This window comes from Mesoplodon densirostris, chromosome 6, assembly GCF_025265405.1.
Source record: "Mesoplodon densirostris isolate mMesDen1 chromosome 6, mMesDen1 primary haplotype, whole genome shotgun sequence".
NCBI classification, from domain to species: domain Eukaryota; kingdom Metazoa; phylum Chordata; class Mammalia; order Artiodactyla; family Ziphiidae; genus Mesoplodon; species Mesoplodon densirostris.
In genome coordinates, this window is record NC_082666.1 from 187932 (window position 1) to 209338 (window position 21407).

General features: G+C 55.6%; 1 protein-coding gene across 2 annotated transcripts in view; it reads right to left on the bottom strand.

Moving 5' to 3' along the window:
- Nucleotides 1-4938: 4938 nt before the first annotated feature.
- The window catches only part of CACNA1B (calcium voltage-gated channel subunit alpha1 B), a 200241-nt gene continuing 183772 nt past the window's right edge, over nucleotides 4939-21407 (bottom strand). Inside the window, exons 38-47 of one of the 2 annotated variants that reach the window (XM_060100653.1) lie at nucleotides 20215-20311; nucleotides 17263-17371; nucleotides 12721-12828; nucleotides 12117-12229; nucleotides 11212-11339; nucleotides 8633-8768; nucleotides 8367-8483; nucleotides 6930-7134; nucleotides 6472-6716; nucleotides 4939-6084 (exon numbers count right to left, since the gene is read on the bottom strand). In XM_060100653.1, coding sequence (XP_059956636.1) covers nucleotides 5548-6084; nucleotides 6472-6716; nucleotides 6930-7134; nucleotides 8367-8483; nucleotides 8633-8768; nucleotides 11212-11339; nucleotides 12117-12229; nucleotides 12721-12828; nucleotides 17263-17371; nucleotides 20215-20311 — 1795 coding nt within the window. In that variant the 3' untranslated portion in view covers nucleotides 4939-5547. Of the gene's footprint in view, nucleotides 6085-6467; nucleotides 6717-6929; nucleotides 7135-8366; nucleotides 8484-8632; nucleotides 8769-11211; nucleotides 11340-12116; nucleotides 12230-12720; nucleotides 12829-17262; nucleotides 17372-20214; nucleotides 20312-21407 lie in introns of both variants that reach the window. The other variant, XM_060100655.1, reaches the window with a different exon arrangement.

Here is a 21407-nt window from a genome sequence, read left to right on the forward strand (position 1 = left end):
GAAGCAAGTCAGAAAGAGAAAGACAAATACCATATGCTAACACATATATATGGAATTTAAGGGGAAAAAATGTCATGAAGAACCTAGGGGTAGGGCTTCCCTGGTGGCGCAGTGGTTGAGAGTCCGCCTGTCGATGCAGGGGACACGGGTTCGTGCCCCGGTCCGGGAAGATCCCGGAAGATCCCACATGCCACAGAGCGGTTGGGCCCGTGAGCCATGGCCGCTGAGCCTGCATGTCTGGAGCCTGTGCTCTGCAACGGGAGAGGCCACAACAGTGAGAGTCCCGCGTACCGCAAAAACAAAAACAAAAAACCAAAAAGAACCCCAAAAGAACCTGGGGGTAAGACAGGACTAAAGACACAGACTTACTAGAGAATGGACTTGAGGATATGGGGAGGGGGAAGGGTAAGCTGTGACAAAGTGAGAGAGTGGCTTGGACATCTATACACTACCAAACGTAAAATAGATAGCTAGTGGGGAACAGCCGCATAGCACAGGGAGATCAGCTCGGTGCTTTGTGACCACCTGGAGGGGTGGGATAGGGAGGGTGGGAGGGAGGGAGATGCAAGAGGGAAGAGATATGGGAACATATGTATATGTATAACTGATTCACTTTGTTGTAGGGCAGAAACTGACACACCATTGTGAACCAATTATACTCCAATAAAGATGTAAAAAAAAAAAAAGGTAAACTCTATGAACCCCAAGGAATAATAACACAAGTGTTGAACAACAAATAGGACTTGTGCAAAGATATCAATTTCCCCCAGATATGTTTAACCTATGTTTTTTCTTTAATATCAAATCTTAAAAAAAAGAATTTCATAAATTAATTACTTAATACTCAAAAATATATATATATCAAAAGTTTGTTACAGCTGGAAGCCCAAAGGATTGCAAGGCCATGGTCTGCTGTATGTTTGTTGTGTCAGGGACACACTCAAATGTTTAGACGGTTATTACCTCGCTTGGCAGGCTATGAGCCTGTGAGGGGGAGGCCCTTTTCTCAACCACATGCATGTTAGTAACTGAAACATCCCAAAGGGCTGTCTGTGCTACCCAGGTAGCTGTTCAATTGCCCAGCAGCAAGGTCAGCTCAGTAATTGGCCACAGAGGCTTGACAGGGGCCTGACTGGCCTGAGCTGGAGGACCACAGATGACTGCCTGGATGGTCAGAGATCAAGGGCTGTCCTGAGACTTGATGTCTATTGATGCCCACTCAGATGGGACAAAGGATGCCTGCAGTCCCAGGAGGGCCCCAGCAGCCCTCAGGAGGCAGCACCTGGGGGCTGGTAGGTCGCTGCACCAAGTTCTGTGTAAATTCATAACACGACCATGGAGTGAGCTCAGTCAGGCCTGTGCTGGACACGGGCTGTCCAGGCCAAGTGAGGCCAGCACTACTCTTTCCAGTTCAGATGGTAGGAGGAAACCCTGTGGGCTTCTGAGGCCCTAACAGCCGTTGACTGAGGTTGAGGTGGATTTGAAACAGTCAGTGACCAGAGCAGACGTTTCGTTCTTCTGCTCTCAGGTTCCAGGATGGGGGTAGATAACCAGCGGCCCAGGTGAACCCCCACTCGTGAGTGACCCCGGGCAAGTCCTGTCCATCCTACAGGACTCAGAGGTGTGGGGTTACGGGGGCCGTGGGCCAGTTGTGCTTAACACTAACCCACTAACCCTAACGCCCAAATCTCTACTGTTCACTCCCTAACCCTAACCTCCTAATCTCTAAACCTAAACCCTAAGGCTCCTAACCCCTAGCCCCTAGATACTCGACCTTGACCTGTAAACTCCTAACCCTTACCCTGACCCTGACTCAGACCATCTAACCTGACCCTCTAACCCTGACCCTCTAGCCTGCATCCTTTAACTCTAGCCCCTCAAAACCTCATCCTCTTTTTTTTTTTTTTAGTTGGTTGCACCTGGTCTTCGTTGCAGCAGGCAGGCTCCTAAGTTGTGGCTCCAGGGCTCCTAAGTCGTGGCTCATGGGCTCCTTAGTTGCAACTTGCCAACTCCTCAGTTGTGGCATGCGGGCTCCCTAGTTGTGGCATGCGAACTCTTAGTTGCGGCATGAATGTGGGATCCAGGGCCCTGACCAGGGGTCGGACCCAGGCCCCCTGCACTGGAAGCACGGAGTCCTATCCACTGCGCCACCAGGGAAGCCCCTCATCCTCTTAATGTAGCCTCTAATTCTGTCCCTGAGCCTCTAACCCTGACCCTGACCCTGACCCTACGTTCTAACCCTGAGCGCTGAGCCTGAATTTCCATCCTCACTCCTGACCCTCGAACTCTGAACCTTACTCTGCTCCCTGACCCTAACCTCTGAGCCTGACCATGATCCTACACCACCCTTAACCCTAATCCGAATATAGGCCCAGATCAGAACAGACGAAAAACTTGAACCCTACTCCAATCCCTTTTCCCAGTGTAATCAGAACCACAGTTTTCATTTTTGTCTGAAACCTAAGCCTGTTCAATTATGCCTTTTCTAAATGAGCTCTAATGTACAGTAGACTGAACAAAACCTTAATTCTTATACCCACATAACCCTACACTGTTAGTGGTTATATAGACAAACCCTTTGCCTGTAACCTAACCCTAACCTCTAATTCCTAACCCCAACTCTAACTTACACCCCAACCTCAACCCCAAACCTAACTCTAACCTCTAACCACTAACCCACCCAACACAGCCACCCCAAACCTCAGCCAATGCCTGCTCAACTCCCAAACTGTATTCCTAACCCTAAAACACAACCACATCCCCCGTGAGTCATCCTGGCTCCTCCAGCCATAAGCCTACCCTGATCCTCACCGTGAAGCTGGGCGTAATCCACCCTTGCATCCTATCAGGCCCAGAACAAGTTGAAGAGGTTCTCACCTTATTCTGAGCCCTGTGCACTCCGCCCCCGAGCCCCGTACCCACGGAGATGGCTCATCCACCTGGCTCCGCACCCCTTGCATATATCACCCAGCAGCATGGTGGGGTTTTGTTTTTGATTTTTTGCTAAGTTTTATTTTAATCCAAGGACTTTGCTTCATACAAAATGTCATTGTAGAAACAATAGCAGAATCCAAAGTTTGGCTGATAAATATTACTCAGGCAGCAAACTAGTCAATCACAGAATTTTTTTTAAAGCAAGTCCCAGTTGTGTTGCATGGTTGGGACTTCTCTTTTTGTTTTTGTTTTTTTTAAACACTGTTCTTAAATATAAAGTTTTGCAACAAACCCTTGATTTATATCAAATATAATTAAAAATTAACAAATGAATACATTTTATCAAAAAGTATGAAGATATACATGTCATGCACATACTTGAATATATGTATATATGTATATATTTTACATGCACACATAACTTATTCAAACTACAGCCACTGCTTGACTGGTTCCAGATGCAGACAACTGGTTGATGCACTTCAAATTTGGCAACTCACTATGAGATTTTGGGGGAAACGTGACAGCTGAGAAGAGACAGTACAGAAACAAAACGCAGAGTCAAGAAAACAAGACAGTGTATCCCCCCCTCTCTGTAATTTTCACCAATTCCAGTGTCTAGAAGAATCCAGACAAGCCAGCATGGCTGTGTGCGTCTGGAAAAGTGGATTCTCTGCCCAGCATGGCCTGGGGAAGCAGCTGTGGTTCTGCACAGAAGAATACACTCAAAATAATATGGGCTGGGGGACCAGAGACAAAGCATCAGTCCCAAAATACTCATCCTTCTGCTTTGCAACAGGAGCCAGTGATGACATGCACAGTCCGAGATTCCGATTTTAATTATATCCTATTTGAGTAAAATACTCTGTTATTTTAAAGTTTCAGAGTGTTGTGCCTTCAAGTAAGGAAATTCTATAAAATGGTTTGGTCACAATCATGCTCAAACCGTAGAACAGGTGGCGGTCTTGTGTGTTTTATTTCTAATATTAAACGTGTATCTTTTGTTGCATAGCCCTATGGGTTAACGGCATCCACTCACGGGGACACACAGACACGCACACACACACCACACTCCAAGTTTCTTTAGGAGAATCATGGGGTAAAAGCCAATGGGAACACTCAAATGATCCAGCAAAGAGATCATCTCACATTTCAAAGTATGGAGGACACACCAGAATCTACTCATCTAAATGCTCCTTTTGTTCACAAAACAAAGGGTCTCCCAGTGTTTTATGCACCACGTCCTAACAGTGGTCTTTCTCCTTTGAATGTGGCCCTGAAGCGGGACTTCGTTTGGCTGCCTGCTTTCCCACCTCTTGTGCCAGAAAGGGTGTGGGCTCAGATGCCCAGCTCAGCAGCTGCAGCTGAGCTGCTCCTTCCTCCGAGCTCCGGCTTCATTTCCGTTTGGTTCCCAGCTGCCCTCATCTGCTCAGACGCGGGCGCTCCGCCTGTCCCCACCCCATCCAATCTCCACCGCTTCCCACCAGCCTCTCCCCGATGAGTCTTCTGTGAAAAGAAATTTGCACAACTACAGAGATTGCGCCCTGCCTGTCAGGCACCCCGTCCCTGAGAATCGCGTGTAGAAAGACTGAGCGGCCCACGCGGGCCATGCTACACGTGCCCTGCAGCCTCTACTGCTTCGAGGAAAAAGGGCAAACGGCCGCTTCATTCCAACTACGACGGACCTACTGGATGTTTGCTGCACGTTCTCCATTACATCCGCTTTCTACTCAGTTGCTGTTTGGAGTAGTTTCCACAAAGCCCACTCGCAGTTCACACAGGCCTCCCGTCCCGGCCCCGGGAGCCTGCGCGAGGGGTTAGGAGGTCAGGCACTTGGTCGAGAGCCGCGGGAGCCGGGGTGGTCTTGTTGGCCGCCTGGACTGGACACAGAGCATCTCCTCGAGCAAGCCGAGAACACACATCCTGAGAGGCTGAGATCCTCCTATAGATTTGATGTTTCACAGTCATGTTAACATTCCCTTCCCCGTTATTCTGGTTTTTTATTTTTATTTTCTGATCAAGTATATAGAGTCAACAAACGAGTGAAAGGTGTCGTGACTAAAAATCAAAACCAACAGCAAGAACGTGGTCCAGATTTGGTCCCCGTCAGGGCTGACCGTGTCTGGGAGGACAGAGCATCTGCATGTGTTTCTAGCGCCTATTTGCCATTCTAGGTGCGAAGGGCGCCACCGGACTGCTGGTGCGCGGGGGCTGACGAGACCTGCTCGGTTTACCACCGACTCTGGCCTGAGGTCTCGCCCGCTCCTCTGCACCGCACGTTTGGATGAAGGATGATCCGCACAAGATCCAGCTCTCCTGCAAAACGTCCCCAGCACACACCTCGGATGCTGGGCCCTTCACCCAGTGCGGCTCAGCACTCACAGCCGCGTCCTGGGTAGGCTCTGAGCTCTGAGACCCAGGGAGGCAGCGCGGGAGGGGTAGAGAGGGAGCCACAGCCCTCTACAGACCGCTCCGCCCAGCGCGAGGGAGGAGACACAGGGGCGAGGCTCTCCTCCCAGGGCTGCTGCCCCCGCCTCAGCGCCCGAGCGCCCCGGAGCCCAGCGCGGATGATAAAACTCATCACCTGGGACGCGCCCGCCGGTCGCGGTGCGGCTAGCACCAGTGGTCTTGGTCGGGGTGGTGGTAGCTGTGCCGCCCGCGGCCGCCCCCGCCAGAGCTGAGCCCCAGAGTGCAGTGGTAGCCGTTGGGCACCCGGCGGAGGGGGTGCGACTGGGAGGTCAGGGAGGACACGTAGGAAGTCCGAGACGAGCGGCCCGAGTTGGTGGCCACGGCCTCCTCGAAGGTGAGCGTGTCCTCAGGCTGCGTGCGGGCAGCAGCCTCGCTGTCCAGACGCTGCCCCAGGTACGGGTCGGAGCCGATCCGAGAGCTGGGGGCCAGGGGCTGGCTGAGGGGGTCTCTCTGGAGCAGGGCGTTGTGTTCTGAAAGGCCACGGCTAAGCCGGCCGGGGGAGAAGGCAGGGAGGCTGGTCTGAGCCCCAGCAAAGTGGACGGGTGAGGAGTTGGCCGTCTTATAGGTGATGCTGGGACGGGGGGTCAGCGGGGTCTGGGGCAGCTGCCTCCGCCCGCCGCGGCCAGGGGTGCTAGCACCAGATGTTGGCAGCAGGGGGCTCCCGTTCGCTGAAGCACTGCCCTGCAGGAAACGGGAACACAGCAAACCCCAGTCAAAGGACAGGGCGAACAGAGCACAGCACAGGGGAGAGCCACGGCTGGGGGCGCGGGCGGGCAGCTGCGATGGACCCGGGGCGGCCCCAGGAGGATGGGATGGCAGTCTGGGGATGGTGGTGACAGCAAGGGATAGGCACAGGGCCAGGGACCAGGAGACCACAGCCCAGCCCACCTCTGTCAGAAGGAAAGCAAAGAAGGGACTGGACAGCGGGAGGGCCAGGGCTCCGCCCGGCGGGACGGACGGGCCCGAGAAGCAAGGAGCGCAGGCTGGGGCCTAGGAACCAGGAAAGGAAGGGGCTCCCTCCCGGACCCCAGGGAGCGCGGGCGAGGCGGGGTCCTCAGGCCCACGTACCTGTCTCGGGGGTCCTGGCTCCTGCCCAGCGGTTGGCGACGCGGGGTGACTGCTGAGGGGGGGCTGGGGCTGTGGCGGCTCACGGCCCCCAAAGCGGTCGCAGGAGTAGAAGCGCTGCTTCTCGGAGGAGGAGGAGGAGGGCTGCCTTCGCTCCTGGGACCGGCCCCGCTCCTGCCTGCGCTCCCGCCGGCAGCCTGCTGGCCCGTCCCCCGGGGGCGGCCCTGGCCCCGCGGCGCTGTTGGGTGCTGGCGGGGGGAGAGGAGAAGTCAGCACAGCCAAGCCGGCGGCGAGACAGACCCCACCCCGGCCTGGCCCCCCAGGGCCAGCAGAGGGTCCAGGGCAGAGCTGGGGGCTGCTCCTGCCTGGTCTCAGGCTCAGGGCTGGCTGTGCGGTTGTGAGGTGCTCCTGAACCCCCAACTCGAGCCCCCGCCCCTCGAGAGACCCCTCGCACACTCCGCCACCTGTGTCTGCGGACAGGCTGGGCCCCTTCTCCAGGGACCTCGGCTTCCTGTCCCTGCGGCGATGGCAGCGGTGGTGATGGTGGGGGGCGGCCTGGCTGGCTGGAGCGCGGTCCAGGGCGGCGTTGCAGAGACGAGCCACGGGGGGGCGCTGGGGCGCCAGAGTGGAGACGGAGCGCTTCATGGGGCTGGCGTCTGGGGCCGGCTGCGGGTGGGGACACGGGTGGGCGCACGGCCTGAGAGTGGGGTCCAGGCAGGCCCAGGGCGGGGGGAAGCCGCCATGACACGGGGGCTGGGCGGACCACAGGACACGTCCCATCGGGAGGAATGGGCCTGGGACCCTATCCCTGAAGTTGGGGCATCTCCCCAGACAAGGGAGGCTGTGCCGCAGGGGGCTGGGGGGGGGAAGGGGGAGCATGGCGCCACGGAGGACCTGGCCTGGTCTGGCAGGGTCCCTGGGGAGGCCCACTGAGGGGCTGGGGCTCAGGGACCACCAAGCCCCTCCCTCTCCCTGGACTGCTCTTGCCCACCCGAGACCCACCGCTTCTTCAGAAGCACTCTTTGCACAAAATGCTGTTTGTGTGCCTGACTGTCTCTCCCAGGCCGGGCGGGGCCCAGGAGGCCTCTTGGCCTCAGCGTCCCTACAGGACGGGGAGGGTGCCAGGAAGAGGGAGGCCATTGGCCTGGCTGGAAGGATCCCCGGTGGGGCCCAGAGCTGCCTCGGCGGCCACGGTGAGACCACTGTGCCTCCGAGACCACTGTGCCATTCCGTCCATCCAGCACCGTGAGGCTGCTCCCCCAGGGCTGAAAGCACAACCCACGGAAATGGGCTCACCCAGAGCCACTGCTCGGGCTCAAGCATGAAGGAGGGAGAAGAGGTGCCAGCATGGCACCGAAGGGAGGTGGCCAGGCCAGGAGGGCACCAGGCGCAGTGGGCAGAGACGGGGGAGTGAGGGGTTGGAAGAGGAATGCTCAACCCAAGGGCTCAGCCCGGGAAACAGTGCTGCAGCCCCCAGGCCAGGGGCTTCCTGCCAGGTGGTCAAGCGAGTCCCAGAGAAAGAACCTCCAGTGTCCAGAGAGAGAGCAGGGTCACCCCCAGGGCCTCCGAGAGGACATGAGGGAAAAGGGTGGCTTGAGGAGGCCCTGTGTGTGATTTCTGGGGGAGTGAAGAGCTGGAGCGGGAGAGGCGTGTCCCAGAGACAGGGAAGGGCTGGGTCAGTGACACGGGGCAGTGGGGACTCTTGCTGGCCTGGCCACACCTCTCGAGGCCAGCATCGTGTTCTGAGGGCTCCAAACAGGGCCGGTGGTGTCCAGGCTACAGTGCATTTGGGGAGGCTCCACCCCAGCAAAGCCCGCGTGTGGGACACAAGCTCCTCCATGCCAAGTCTCCTCACCCCCACCCCCCTCCCATGACCGCAACCCTCCCAGACCACCCACCTGAGTCTCCGCTGCCAGGCGGGGCATAGAGGCCGCTCGGCCCTGGCTCTCCAGCCCGGGTTGGGGCTCCCTGTCAGGGCCTCTCAGGGCCATGCTCTGCATCTGGACAGCCACAGCCTGGGGGGACAGCAGGTGCCCAGTCACACCCACCCCCATCCCACTCTCACCTTCTTCCCCATGCCAGCCTCCCCCCATCCTGCTCTCGCCCTCACCCTCCCAGTCTCACCCCACCCCCAACGCGGACCCCCAGCCCTGGGAGCCCTCACCGGTTTTCCTGTCTGTACCACTGGGATCTCCGTGGAGTGGCCACGCTCCAGGGGCGTCGTCACCTCGCAGGGCACCTCCTGGGTCCTCTGAGTGCCCCAGGAGACCGACTCCTTGATGCCACCCTCTTGGGTATGTCTGTGGAGGAGAGAGGATTGTCCTGTGGGCCTGGAGGTCCATGGGCCACAGAACGTGGCTCCCACCCACCAGAAACCTCCACCCCAACCCAGTTCTGGGCTAGAAGGAGCCCAAAGGAAGGAGGCCCCTTGAGTGTGGCCACTCTCCAGTGGAGGTACAGCAATGGTCGTGCCCGCTCAGAGTTGATGGGCAGAGAGGGGACCCTAGTCTGGGGACATCTGGCCTAGACAGGGGCTCACATGTGTGGTGGGACAAGGCCACACACATGCTCACGGGTGAGGCATCCAGCCTGCGCAGCTGCTCCGTCAGCCCTGATGGTCCACGGCTCCTCACGACTCCCCTGACCCCAGCCACGGAGGCCTTCCTGCCCGGAGGTCTAGGCACAAGTGTCACCTTTGGTGAGCCCACTTTTGGAGGCCTTCCCCACGACACGCAACCTAACCGCCTGCCCTCTCCTTGTCAGTGTCTGTCTTTCTTATCGTGTCTCCCAAGGGGCACCAAAACAGCCCAGCATCTGCCTGGGTTTCTGCTCGTTCTCGTGTGCAATGAGGCGTCACATACATTCTCCGTCACCCAGGCTGAGCGGCAACAGTCACGCTCTGAGCTCAGAGGTGAAGCCTGACGGCCTGCGCTGGCCACGCAGATGACCAGACCCACCATCACTGGGGTTTCTGAGAACATCCTTCCTCTTCTCAAGTTGCAAGCATCTCCCCTGCACTGTGCTGTCTGGAGCTGCTCTAGCCTCAGGAAAGGCTGACCCTGAGAGGAAGCACGGCCAGGAGGACGGACGCTGGCCCCAAGGCCTGGTCACCTCTGAGGTCACACCATGCCGAGGCCGGGTGGGCACTTACACCAGCCATCAGAAGGCTCAGTAAATGCCCCCACTGCCTGGCCCCGGTAGATTGGGCCCTCTCTCACATGCAACAGACGGGGGTGGTAACTGATTTGTGTAGAAATTATAACCCTGGAAATAAGCGATGTTCATTTTCCTGAACCGAAAGCCCGGCTCAGATCAGTCCACAAAGACACCTCCCCGCCCCATCCCCTCTGACACACACATGGACACTCAGAATCCACTGTTTAACTTTAAATGCACAAAAGGGATCGTAATTAGCATGGAGAAAGGAGAGTGTGGGAGCACGGGGGCTCCCGGGGGCCGGGAGGCCGCCCTCAGGGCCTGCACGCCCTCAAGGGTGTGGTTTTCACACGCGAGCGTTACCAGCTGTGCTTAGGTTCTCCCAGTGTCCTGTGGCCTCTCCACCTCTGGACTTGTGCCGCCGCAGTGTCAACCCCTGTCCCATGAGCTCGGGCTAGGGAGGTGACTTGCTTTGGCTAATGGGCCACAAGGAGAGGCCCGAACACCTGCACCCTAACCCTTCCCCTCGGGCTGTTCTCCGGCCTCCCCACACCGATGAGCCCAGACACAGGAGGTGAGAATATGCTGTCCTGGGCCCACCGGCCTCACAGGAGCTGGCCCGGGCCCAGGCCCAAAGCACTGCCAAAGCACTTAGGGCCGGCTCCCTAAGTATGGCAGTTTGTTACTCAGCAAAAGCTACCTGATCCACAGTCCATGACCCAAAATCAGGCTTCAAAAAGGGTGTCCAAAACATGCACAGGAGAGGAAGAAACCGGGAGCCCTAGCCATGCTTGCTGCCTGGCCTCGTGGTTCTCCAGGATGGCAAGTGGGTGTGCGGCCCACCCTCAGCCCCTGCTGGTGAGACAGAGTGCACGTTCCTGCTTTGGGCTCAACCAATGAGTGGCTTTGGCCAACGGGATGTTAGCAGATGTGGGACACCCCCTCTGACTGGGGGCGGTGGCTGAGAGGGTCCTGCCCTCCGGTGTGGCCCAGCCTGGCACCCCTCAGAGTGCCACAGGGATGGCTATTCTGGATCACTTGGTTCTTGGGTCGTTACCAAGAGTTACGTGATAGGGAAGGACCTTGCCCATTTGTCTACAAAACAGACATCCATATCAAAATGGAGATCTGGGAGGGAAAGTGTCTTAAAGGAAGATGGGAACACTAACAGGCCATTAACAAAAAGCGGTGAGAAGCTGAGGTGGAAACAGATAGATACCTTCTTAATGGTCTGCAGGCACCGAAGGCCAGCGAGGAAGCAGAGGGGAGCCCTCACCTGAGAGAGAAACAGGCTCCCACAGTGGGAGGCGTGGGCTGGAATAACAGACTGTCTGAATCAGGTGGCCCCGGTGCCGTCAGAGCACCTGTCTACTGTTACAGGAATTAGCCTCAGATGCACCACAGAACTGGCTCCGGCGGCAGACTGGACCAGCTGGACCCACCGCAAAGCATCTGGGTGGAGGTGGGTGTGGCTGGGTGGCGGTGAGACCCGAAGGCTCCCTGTCCTGGGGCACTGCCCACGGGAGCCCCGGGGGGACCCCTGCCCTCCTCCCGCCAAGGCCCCACGCCCTGCCCGGTGGTACTCACACTGCCCCGCCATTGCTGAGGGAGGCCGAGCTCTTCTGCCGAAGGAAAACCCGGGCTCCGCGGAGCACGGCTGGCTGCGTCTGCTCCAGCGTGGCCTTCAGAGGGTGGAACAGGGACACGGGGCCCATCTGCAGAAGGGGCGCCAGGAGGAGGGTCTCTGAGACCGGGGACGCTCCATGGACCCCGGGCACCGAGGTGCTCAGCCACCTGTCCGGACCCCCCAGGGCAGGATGGGGATCCCTGGGCCTGCCCCTTGCCCATCAGAAGCCCATTCCCAGTCTGGCCTGTAAGTGACTTCAGGACAGTCATTTCCTTTCTTGGAGCCTCAGTTTCCCTTCCTACACAATTTGGGGACTGGATCTGATTACAAATGGCAAAAAGATTTCATCTCATCATCAACTTGGATGGACTGGTAGAGGCTGCCAGAGTCCCAGGTTGAGCAGAATTCGGAGCAGATTTCAGGGCTGGGGTGTGGGCACCAGACACTTCGCACCCTGGGGGTGAATGTCCTGAGTGCTGGACACAGGACAACTTTATAGATGAGAGTCTACACACGGACACCAAAGGTTTTGGCTGTGTGGTGAAGTCGTCATCTTTGAAGGATGACCTCTGAAAGAAAGTCCTCCAAACTATCCCAGCCAGAGGCATGAGTGGGACACATCATGACCCTGGGCAGTAGGTTTGAACCTCTTTGGGCCCCACCTGTGTGCACCTCCCACTAACGGAAGCACAGGCTATATGGGGTTTCTGACTCTGTGGGCCAGAGAGGCGGCCGCAAGAACCTCTCATCTTCGTTTTTTTCCCGCTGCACTTTCTTCCAGAAGGGGCTGGGTCCCCTCTGCTGCCAAACAGTGGAAGGTGGCAGAGTCTCGGGGTTACTTCCTGGAACTCCTGGAACCTGGTACCTGGGACAGGCCTCCGGGAGCTTGGTGAATCTGGTCTCTGGTGGTTTTGTTCTGTTTGTAGAAGTCGAATATCATCAGAGCTGCATACACTTTCCCCACTGTCATCTCATCCGCTGGAGAGCACAGCAGGCAAGGGAGGGAATACAAGAGAAAGGGGACATGTGGGGTGGGCTGCGGTGAGGAGCCAGCGCCCACCACGAGTACTCCTGGACCCGTGGGCGGGACCGTGGGACCACCTGGAGCTGCACTGACTCTTCCCCAGGCCCCGCTGGGCTCCACCCAACACAGCACAGCTCAGTTTAACCCCAGACAGCTCATCCTTCTACCAGCTCCAACTGTAGGCGTCCCCCTACCTTTTCTCTGGATTTTCTGAAGGGAATTCCCCACACTAGGAGTGTGGGTGACTCTGCCCAACGGAATACGGCCCAGGCATCTCCTCCCACAGCCCCTGGCTCCCACCTTGGAGACGAGTGCTCTGGGCTACCAAGGACGTGAGCCCTCCTCTCCAAGGTGACCCAACAATTGCCCTCACCCAGGACTCCCTGCTCTGCCTCTGGGTGCGACAGAAGAGGGGTGGGCAGGGGGAGTTTCTCACCCTACTCACGTTTATGGGGTGGCACCAGTAAATCCAGGGTCTTCTGGGGCAGATTGGCCCACACAGAGGAAATCTCCTTCCTCAACTCTGCGTCACACTGATGCTGCTTTGTGCCAGCTGGGGCAGGATAAGGGTGGGAAGGGAGGAGAGATGTTAGGAGCCATCCCGCAGCCCCCTTGGGGGAACAGGCAGAGCTGGGGCGGGCTGGGAGAGACCCCATGCTGGAGGAAAGGTGCAGGGGGGAGAAACACTGCCTTGGAGGCTGGTCAGAGAGCTCCCCGCCAGAACCTGTCTGAAGAGGTGTGGGAGCTGAGCCACCCAGTGGCGAGGGTGCAAGGGCGTGTAGGCGTGGGTGGCAATGGGATTGGGAAGGGGCACCGCAGTGTTCCAGCCATTCATCAATCATTCCATAAAAGTTACTGAGCGCCCACCGAACACCAGGTGTTGTTCTAGGTGATGGAACAAAATCAAAAGAAACTGCCCTTGTGGAGTTACATGATTTTAATCTACAATAAAGGAGCAGTAAGTTAAAAATCCAGTATGTTGGATACAGGAAAAACCAAGAGGGGAGGGACAGGAACTTTCAGGAGGGCTGCAGTTTGGACAGAACGGTCAGGAAAGGGCTCACGGGACCCTGAAGGGGGCCAGGGAGCCAGGAGGGTGAGGCTGGAGCAGAGGGAGAGGACGTGCAGGTGGGGGCCGCTGAGACAGGAAGCAGCAGAGGGTCCAAGCAGAGGAATGAAGCACTCTGATCCATCTTTTTTTAAACATCGTGTTTATTAAAGTGTGAGTTACGTACATAAACATTCACCTTGTTAGTTCTCCCACTCTGTGAACTTTGGTAAATGCATATGACCGTGGATCCACCATCACAATCCAGGCAGGAGCTCGGCACCCCTGCCAAGCTCCCTCCGTACCCTTTGTGGTCCACCCCTTCGCCCTCTCCCAGGGCCCTGGCATCAACGATGTGTTTTCTGTCTCAACTGTTTCAACTTCTCAGAATGTCATACAAATGGCTTCACACAACATGCTATCGAGTCTCAGTTTTCACCCAGCACGATGCATCTGAGCCCCACCCACGCCAAGCACATCAGCAGCCTGTTTCTCTGTTGCTGAGTGAGAACCGTCTCATCACACAGACACACCACAGTTTGATTATCCGTCACCATCTGGCTGATGGCTGAGTTGTTTACAGTTTGGCGCGATTATGAATAAAGCCACAAACTTTAGCGTATAGGTTTTTGTGTGCGTGTATACTTTCATGTCATCTCCCTTAGGAGTGGGATGCCTGGGCCACTCGATAAAGAACAGTGAAACTGTTTTCCAAAGCGGCGGTACCACTGTACCCACACTAGGAACATGAGAATTTGAGTTTTCTGCATTCTCATCAGTACTTAATATTGTCATTCTTTAAATGGCTAAAATACTTTATTATTTTTGCAAAATTGTTTTTGTTACTCAAGTTTGTGTGCTTTTCTGTGTATATTTTAGAATCAGTTTATAAATTTCAACCCAGAAAGCCTGTTGGGATTTTGATTGGCATAACACTGAGTCTATTGATCAATATGAGGAGAACTAACAATATTGAGTCTTCCAATGCATGAACGTGATATAGTGCTTGGTTGATTTATTAAAGAAGATTCCTTTGGTCAATATTCTGAAATTTGCAGCATACACTCTAGCGTATATATTTTTAGAGTTAGCCAGTTATTTGATGTTTTTGGTGCAATTTTAATGGAACTTTTTCAATTTCAGTTGTTAATTGCTAATCTATAGAAATACATTTGCTTTTCATATACTGACCCTGCTATACTTAGGTGTTAGTTTTAGTAACTTCTTCTTACAGCTTTAAACAACAGAAATATATTGCCTCAGTTGTGGAGGCCAGAAGCTCACGATCAAGGTATCGACAATGCTGTGATCCCTTGAAAGGCTCTAATGAAGAACGTTTCTTGTCTCTTCCTAGCTTCTGGTGGTTCCCAGCAATCCTTGGTATTCCTAGGCTTGTAGATGCTTTGGTTTTATTAACTTTTTATTTGATTCTTTAAGATTCTCTGTATAGATAATCATGTCAATCATGAATAGAGACAATTTTATTTATTTCTTTCCAATTGGTACACCTCTTATTTCTTTTTCTTGACTTGTTACAATGGCTAGAACCTCAAGTATGATATTGAACAAAAATGGTGACAGGAGACATCCTTGCCTTGTTACTGATCTTAGGGGGAAAGGAGCCAGGCTTCCTTTGTTAAGCATGTCATTAGCTGTAGGTTTATCATAGATATCCTTGATCAGATTGAGAAAGTTTGCTTTAATTTCTAGTTTATATAGAATTTATGTATCACAAATGGATGTTGAATTTTGTCAAAGCTTTTTCTGCATCTATTGAGATAATCATATAGTTTTTCCCCCTTGATATATTAAGTTATATTGATTGATTTTTAAACTTGAACCCACCTTGCATTTTGCATTCCTGGGATAAACCCTACTTTAATCACCATGTTCAGTTTGCTAAAGTTGTGTTGAAAATTTTGTTGTTTGTATTCATGAGGAATGTTGGTCTGTAATTTTTTTGCTTGTAATGTCTCATCAGAGTAATGCTGGCCTCGTAAAATAAGTTGGGAAATACTTCCCCTTTTTCTACTGTCTAGAGGACTTTGTATAGAATTATTTCCTCCTTAAACGTTTGGTTGACTTCATCAATGAAACAAATTGGGCCCATGATTTTCTTTGTTGGAAGATTTTTAACTATGAATTTAATTTATTTAATATATACAGTATTACTAAGGTTATCTATTTCCTTTTTTTTTTTCAGGTTATCTATTTTTGAATGAGCCTCATAGTTTGTGTCAAGGAATTTTTCCATTTCATTTAAGTTACTGAAGTTATCGACATAAAGTTGTTTACAAAATTTCCTTGTTATCCATTTAATGTCAGCAGGATCTACAGTGATATTCCCTCTTTCGTTCCTTATACTGGTTATTTTTATCTATTTTTCGTGATCCGGCTAGCTAGAGGTTTAATAATTTTACTGGTTTGATTTTTAACATGATCATTCTGGCTGTTGTGTTGAAGGTAGACTGAAAGAGGCAAGGGCAGAAGCAGCCCAGTTAGAAGGTTACTGCAACAATCCAGGCACGAAGAACAAGAGTGACTTGGTCCAGGAGCTGGCAGTAGGAAAGGTGAGACAAGTGATCATATTCTGAGTGTAGTTTGAAGGTGGAGTCAGAAGATATTATAAGGGTTCCGATATGGATCAGAAGTAGGGTAAGAAAAAAAAGTAGGACATAAAAATGACTGCAAAAGTTTTGGCCTGAGCAACTCTAACAGCAGTTTCCACTGATGGAGACAGGGAGGCATCTGGGGAGTATCTGGAGCTCAAGGGTCAGAACGTGAACTCTGGATGCTCACTGGGCCTCCAAGTACAGACGGTGAATAATTTGTGGGGTATATAAGCCTGGGGTGTAGGAGCAGGCCTGGACCAAAAATACAAAATTGGAATTCGCAACATTGAAAGCCATGGGAAAAGGTGAGAATGTATGCCTGAGGCACACAGTGACCTTCAGAGGTTGGGAGAAGCCAGAAAAAGAGGCACAAAGGGGTTTCACACAGAAGGGAGTGACACCTGCGGAAAGGCTGTGGACAGGTCCTTAAGGCAAGGGCTGAGAAGGGGAGGTCCCTGCGGAGCTTGACAAGAGCAGTTCCAGCAAAACTTTGCACTGTGAAAGATGGACTGCAGACTAGGAAAGGAGAAATCAGAGACAGTGCAGACCTGTGTCTCCTGTTGCTAAGAAGGAAAGAAGAAAAAGAGAGAAGTCGATGGAGGGGGAAGAGAAAAACCTTTTAAAAATAGGAAAAATAACAGCACATTTACATATTGATAGAAATAATGCAGCAGAGAGAGAAAGTTGACAAGGCAAGAAATAGAATACACAATGTCTGTCATGACATCCTTGGGTAGATGATGAAAACAGGGCAGAGTGTGCAAGCGGGAGGACTGGCCTCTGCTCATCCGTTACACAAGAGAGGGCGGAGCTCAAGGGCCCGGATGCAGGGAGGAAGGCCATGTGGGGGGAGGGCCTCTCTGGTGACTCATTTTCTCTGCGAAGGGGAAGCTGTCATCACATGTGGTGGGGAGGGGAGGTTCATTTCCTCCTTGGTTTGGCTCAGGCTGTGTCGTTCTATCAGTAACTCCGGAGAGGGCCTGATGGGGGAACTGGGCTCACTACGGGCAAGGGGCAGACTATTCACCCCACAAGGGGTACGGGCTCCTGTGACGCTGGCTCCAACACTGCAGAACTCTGGGGAACCTGGAGTCATTCAATTTCACTCCAGCTCAGCTTCCTCACGTGACAATGGGATCACTGCAGCACTAGTGTGCAGCATGGGTTCGGGGGACAAGGTCCGTCTGACAGAGGCACCAGGGGCAGTCGTTCTCCATCCAGTCCAGACAGGCCCCTCCTCCCGCCCCTGCACAGCTGCCTTGGGGGCCTCTCGGGGGCGGTCATACAGCCCTGGCTTTGTGCCCTCCCTCAAGGCTGGCTTGCTCACCTGGAGCCAGCTTGATCTCCAGTGCGGTCCGGATGAGGGCCATCAGCGTGGACGTGAAGTGGACCGTCATGTCCTCATTGGAGATGGGCATGTTCATACGAACCAGGCGCTGGGGACAAGGGGGGTAGGTCAGGGCCAGGCCTCTCAGGGTCCCCCCGCCACAGGGCTACACAGTGCTCGAGGGCCCTGGAGCCTGGTCTTGGCCTCCCAGAGGTGGTCCCTGTAGGTGCCCAGGACCAAGAGAGGTTGGATGCATGGGAGTTTTGCCAGCATTCACACTACCCCTGGACCCCCACCCTCTTCTGAGATGAGGGTTCCCTTGGCTGCAGAAAAGTAGAAGTCCAGGTACATCTTGTACAACGGGGCCAGGCCATAAGCCTGGATCCCTCTGAAAAAACAGGCATGTCTCAGCCAGAGGGGCCCTTGCCCACTGCCCATGACAGAACAAGGGTGTGGCCTAGGCTGAAGAGGGGTCTGGGCTGGCTGCAGGACCCCTGAGGCAGCCCACAGACAGGAGCATTGGACGAGGGCTGGGGCAGCCAAGACCACAGCCTCAGAGGTCAGTTCCCAGTGAGGAGACCCGCAGCCCCGGGAAGGCCTCTGCCTCTCACCACCCAGCTAGGGGGCCAGGAACAGATGCTTGATGCCACCAGCCCAAGGCAGCAAGGGAAGCTTTAGAGACCAGCTCCTTCCAGGGGGAGGGACCCAAACAGATGTGACTGCACAGGGCCTCGGGCTCAGCCAGCTGCCTGGGGACCCAGGGCCATCCCACAGGAACACAAGTGCTCGGACCAGACTGGGAGCCCTGCAAGCTTGCTCCCTGTTTCCCCATCAGGTGAACAGCCCCCTTTCCTCTCTTCCATTTTCCAGGACAGAACAGCTGGAGACAGGTGTGTCCCTGAGGCTCTGAGAACTTATGCGATCTCCAGGAGGAAAAGGGTCTCAGGTGTGTCTGGAACGGCCTGAGCATCAGAGGGCCACCTCGCCTGCCAAGTAGAGCCCTCAGGGCACCGTGAGCCCCCTGTCCTCTCCCATCCAGGATGGGAGCTAGAGGTGGGGGTACAGGGCCCCTCCCTGGGGTCTGCCTGCCCTCTGCCAAGCCTGCATCCTGTGACAAGGCAGCCTCTCTGTCCCTTCTCTGGGTAGGGACACTCTGCCCCCAGGCCTGCCCCCAGTATCCTGGCACCAAATCCAGTCTTCAGCCTGATGGAGGGCAGGTGGCTAGAGACACGAGCCCAGACTCCGTCCCCTAATGCTGGCAAAGCCCCACTTGGCACCTCCAATCATGGTCCTAGGACCTTGCTGGTCACCTGTGTGACACACACGGCTTCCCAGAGCACCGTGTCCCTGCAGACCAGCACCGATGGCGGTGGGAGAGGCAGAGGGGTTCCACGCCAGGGGAGAGTCAGGGAGTCAGGAGCCAGCGGGAAGGAGGGGCAAGCAGGTGTTTTCCAAGAGAGGAGAGCTCCGTCCGGGGCACCTTTACCAGAGCCCCTTCTGCCTGCCCAGGCCCTGGAGCGCCAGGAATCTCAGGGAGCAGCAGAGGGGCAAGACCAGGGCAAACAGACAGGAGTCTCTGCCTGGGCCTAGACCCTCTTGGACATGGCACTCTGTGCATCTCCTGGACCCTCCCCAGCTCACCAAGCCCATCCACTTCCACCCACCATGAGGCCTCACCTGGTCTCTTCACTGCCAGAACCTTGGAGTTTGCCAGCACACAAAGGCTACCCCGTCACGGCCCTGGCTGCCCACCCTGGCCCCAGGTGTCAGTGTGGACACAGCTCTCCTTCTTGGGGACAAAGCTACAGCCTTTCATGCAGGGCCTCCAGGCAGGCTCGACTCACATGCCAGGCAGGGGAGGACCAAGGAAGACACTAGAGGAGTCTGCATATGGCCTGGAGGAGCCACTTAGCTCCCAGAGGCTGTGCTGAGCCAGGGGATAGATGCAAGCCCAGAATCGGAGCACAGAGACAGACAGCGTGGACCGAATCAGAAAGATGAAAGCTCTGGTGGAAAGCCTGCTCAGAGAGGGAGACAGCCGTTGGGCCCCAGACACATGCTGGCTGAGTCTCGGGAGCACTGAGGGCTGCAGGAGGGCTATTGAGAGGGCGGAGCGCTGAGGGATGGAAGGTGCTTACGCACCAAGGGGGTGACGGAGGGCGCAGGGGCAGGTGGGAGCAGGCTTGGGGATGGGGCCATGTGGCCTGCTCGCCCACCCGGGAGGGAGGCCTGGCGGTGTCCTCAGTTTACCCCCCTCCTTGCAGCTCAGCCTGCTGGGCCCTCAGCAGCAGGGTGGGAGGGACATGGGACCACCCAGGCCCCAGAGGCTGTTCTCACCCCGCAGGGCCCTCTGGAGCCCCAGGAAGGAAGGTAGGATGCCTCTCTCCAGCACCCTTCCTTCTTAAGGCTCCATGAACCCACGAAGCCCCAGAGACAACACTCCCTCCCCATCCCGGGAAGCTCCACACATGCGGGGCTGGGGGCGGGCTCCTCAGGTGCACCCTGCAGAGGCCTTGCAGGCCGCTGCTCCCCCAGGGTCAGACCCTCAGGGCTAGACAACTCCACCCACATCAGGGGCTTCGGGGACAGAGGAGCAGAGTGTGGTCCGAGCTCAGAACAAACACAGGCTCTGTCCCAACAGCTGGGCCGCCCCCTCCTGTCTAGGGAAGAGAAGGGCAGGAGGAGAGGAGATGGCGGGCTCCAGCTGCATCTTCCCGAGCCTCCCCAGGGGCTCGCAGAGGGGCAGCCCTGCGGGACAAGGGGCCAGTGCAGAGATACCTCGTGGTGTCTGCTTCCCTCTGTTTGGGAAGGAAGCAGAGACGGTTGGGGCAGAGAAAAGAAAGAAACAGTGAGACAGCAGAGCAGCAAGCAAACAGGTGCACAAGCCCCAGAAGAGACACGGGAGCCCGGCCCCAGCACAGACAGCCCGCGGGGTGTGGGCGTGGGGTCTACCTTGTACGCAACTCGAGCAGGGCATTTCTTCCCCAGCCCCAGGGGCGGGGACATGTGTTTCAGCATCTCAAACATATCATTGTAACTGATGCGCCCACTGGAGGCCCGGCCCACAGGACAGAGGCAGAGTGGGGTCCACGGGAGGGGCGCGGCAGGAGGGAAGGGAGAGGAAGCAGACAAACAAACAGAGCCAGTTAACCAGCGTCGGATTAAACGGCAAAAGTCAAAACAGGTAAAATGAGGGATTTCTCTGCTGGGCTCGATCCCCTCCTTGCCCCCAGCCTCACCTCCGCACTCTGGTCCCACGCAGGGAGCGGGAAGGGGGGCATCTGAGCTCATGAGCATGGAGGGAATGACAGGCTGCATCGGGGCGGCTTTGGGTTGTCAACTCTGATTTTACACTTTCAGAAGCCACGGATAATGCCAAATTGGAAAAGAGCTGTTTCACCACGCCAGGGCAGCTGGTAGAGTTAAGTGACCAACAAGGCTGGCTGGAGATCCACAGCAGAAACATCAGCTTGCCTGATGAGCAAATTCATGCTCAATTTGCTTCCAAGTCAGCCGAGAGGCTTAAAAAGTGGAGAAAAGTCTAAAGCAGGCCAGAAAACTAGAGCGAGAGCTACGCTGTTCTGCAGGGAGCCCCGAGGTTCTAGAGACGAAGTCCACGGGGGCAAGGCCAGCTCCAGGCCCAGAGACACCTGAGGCCGGCCCGGGGCAGGGCTGCTGCTGGGTCAGGGCTGGGTGGGAAACGGGAGACTGCAGAGGGGGTGGGCGGGGGGGCAGCTGGGGTGAGTGGCTTGGTGCCACTCTTGTACCCTCCTGACAGCACGCCAGGAAAGGCTGGGACCAACATAAGGGATAAGGCTCCAGACTCAGGGAGGTGTCCAGGGGTTGTTGACTGTGTCTCCCCCGAGGCAGACGGGCCACCAGTCCTGAAGCCTCACCTCCACCCCTGGGATAGCTGCCTACAGGACCTGCTTGGGCTCCCAGAGACACAGGCAGGTTCAGCCCACCGAAGAGAGAAGGGGGACAGCCTTCTGGCAGGTGGATCCACCCCAGGGTCTGGCCCTCCTCCCGGGTCTCTTGGGCTCAGCTGAGTGGCTCCATCCAGAGGTGAAGCAAGACCTGTCTTTGGGCCCCCACTGCCTCTGCCCTCTCCTCCCCGCAGGAACCAGAAAGCCTTGGGTTGTTGG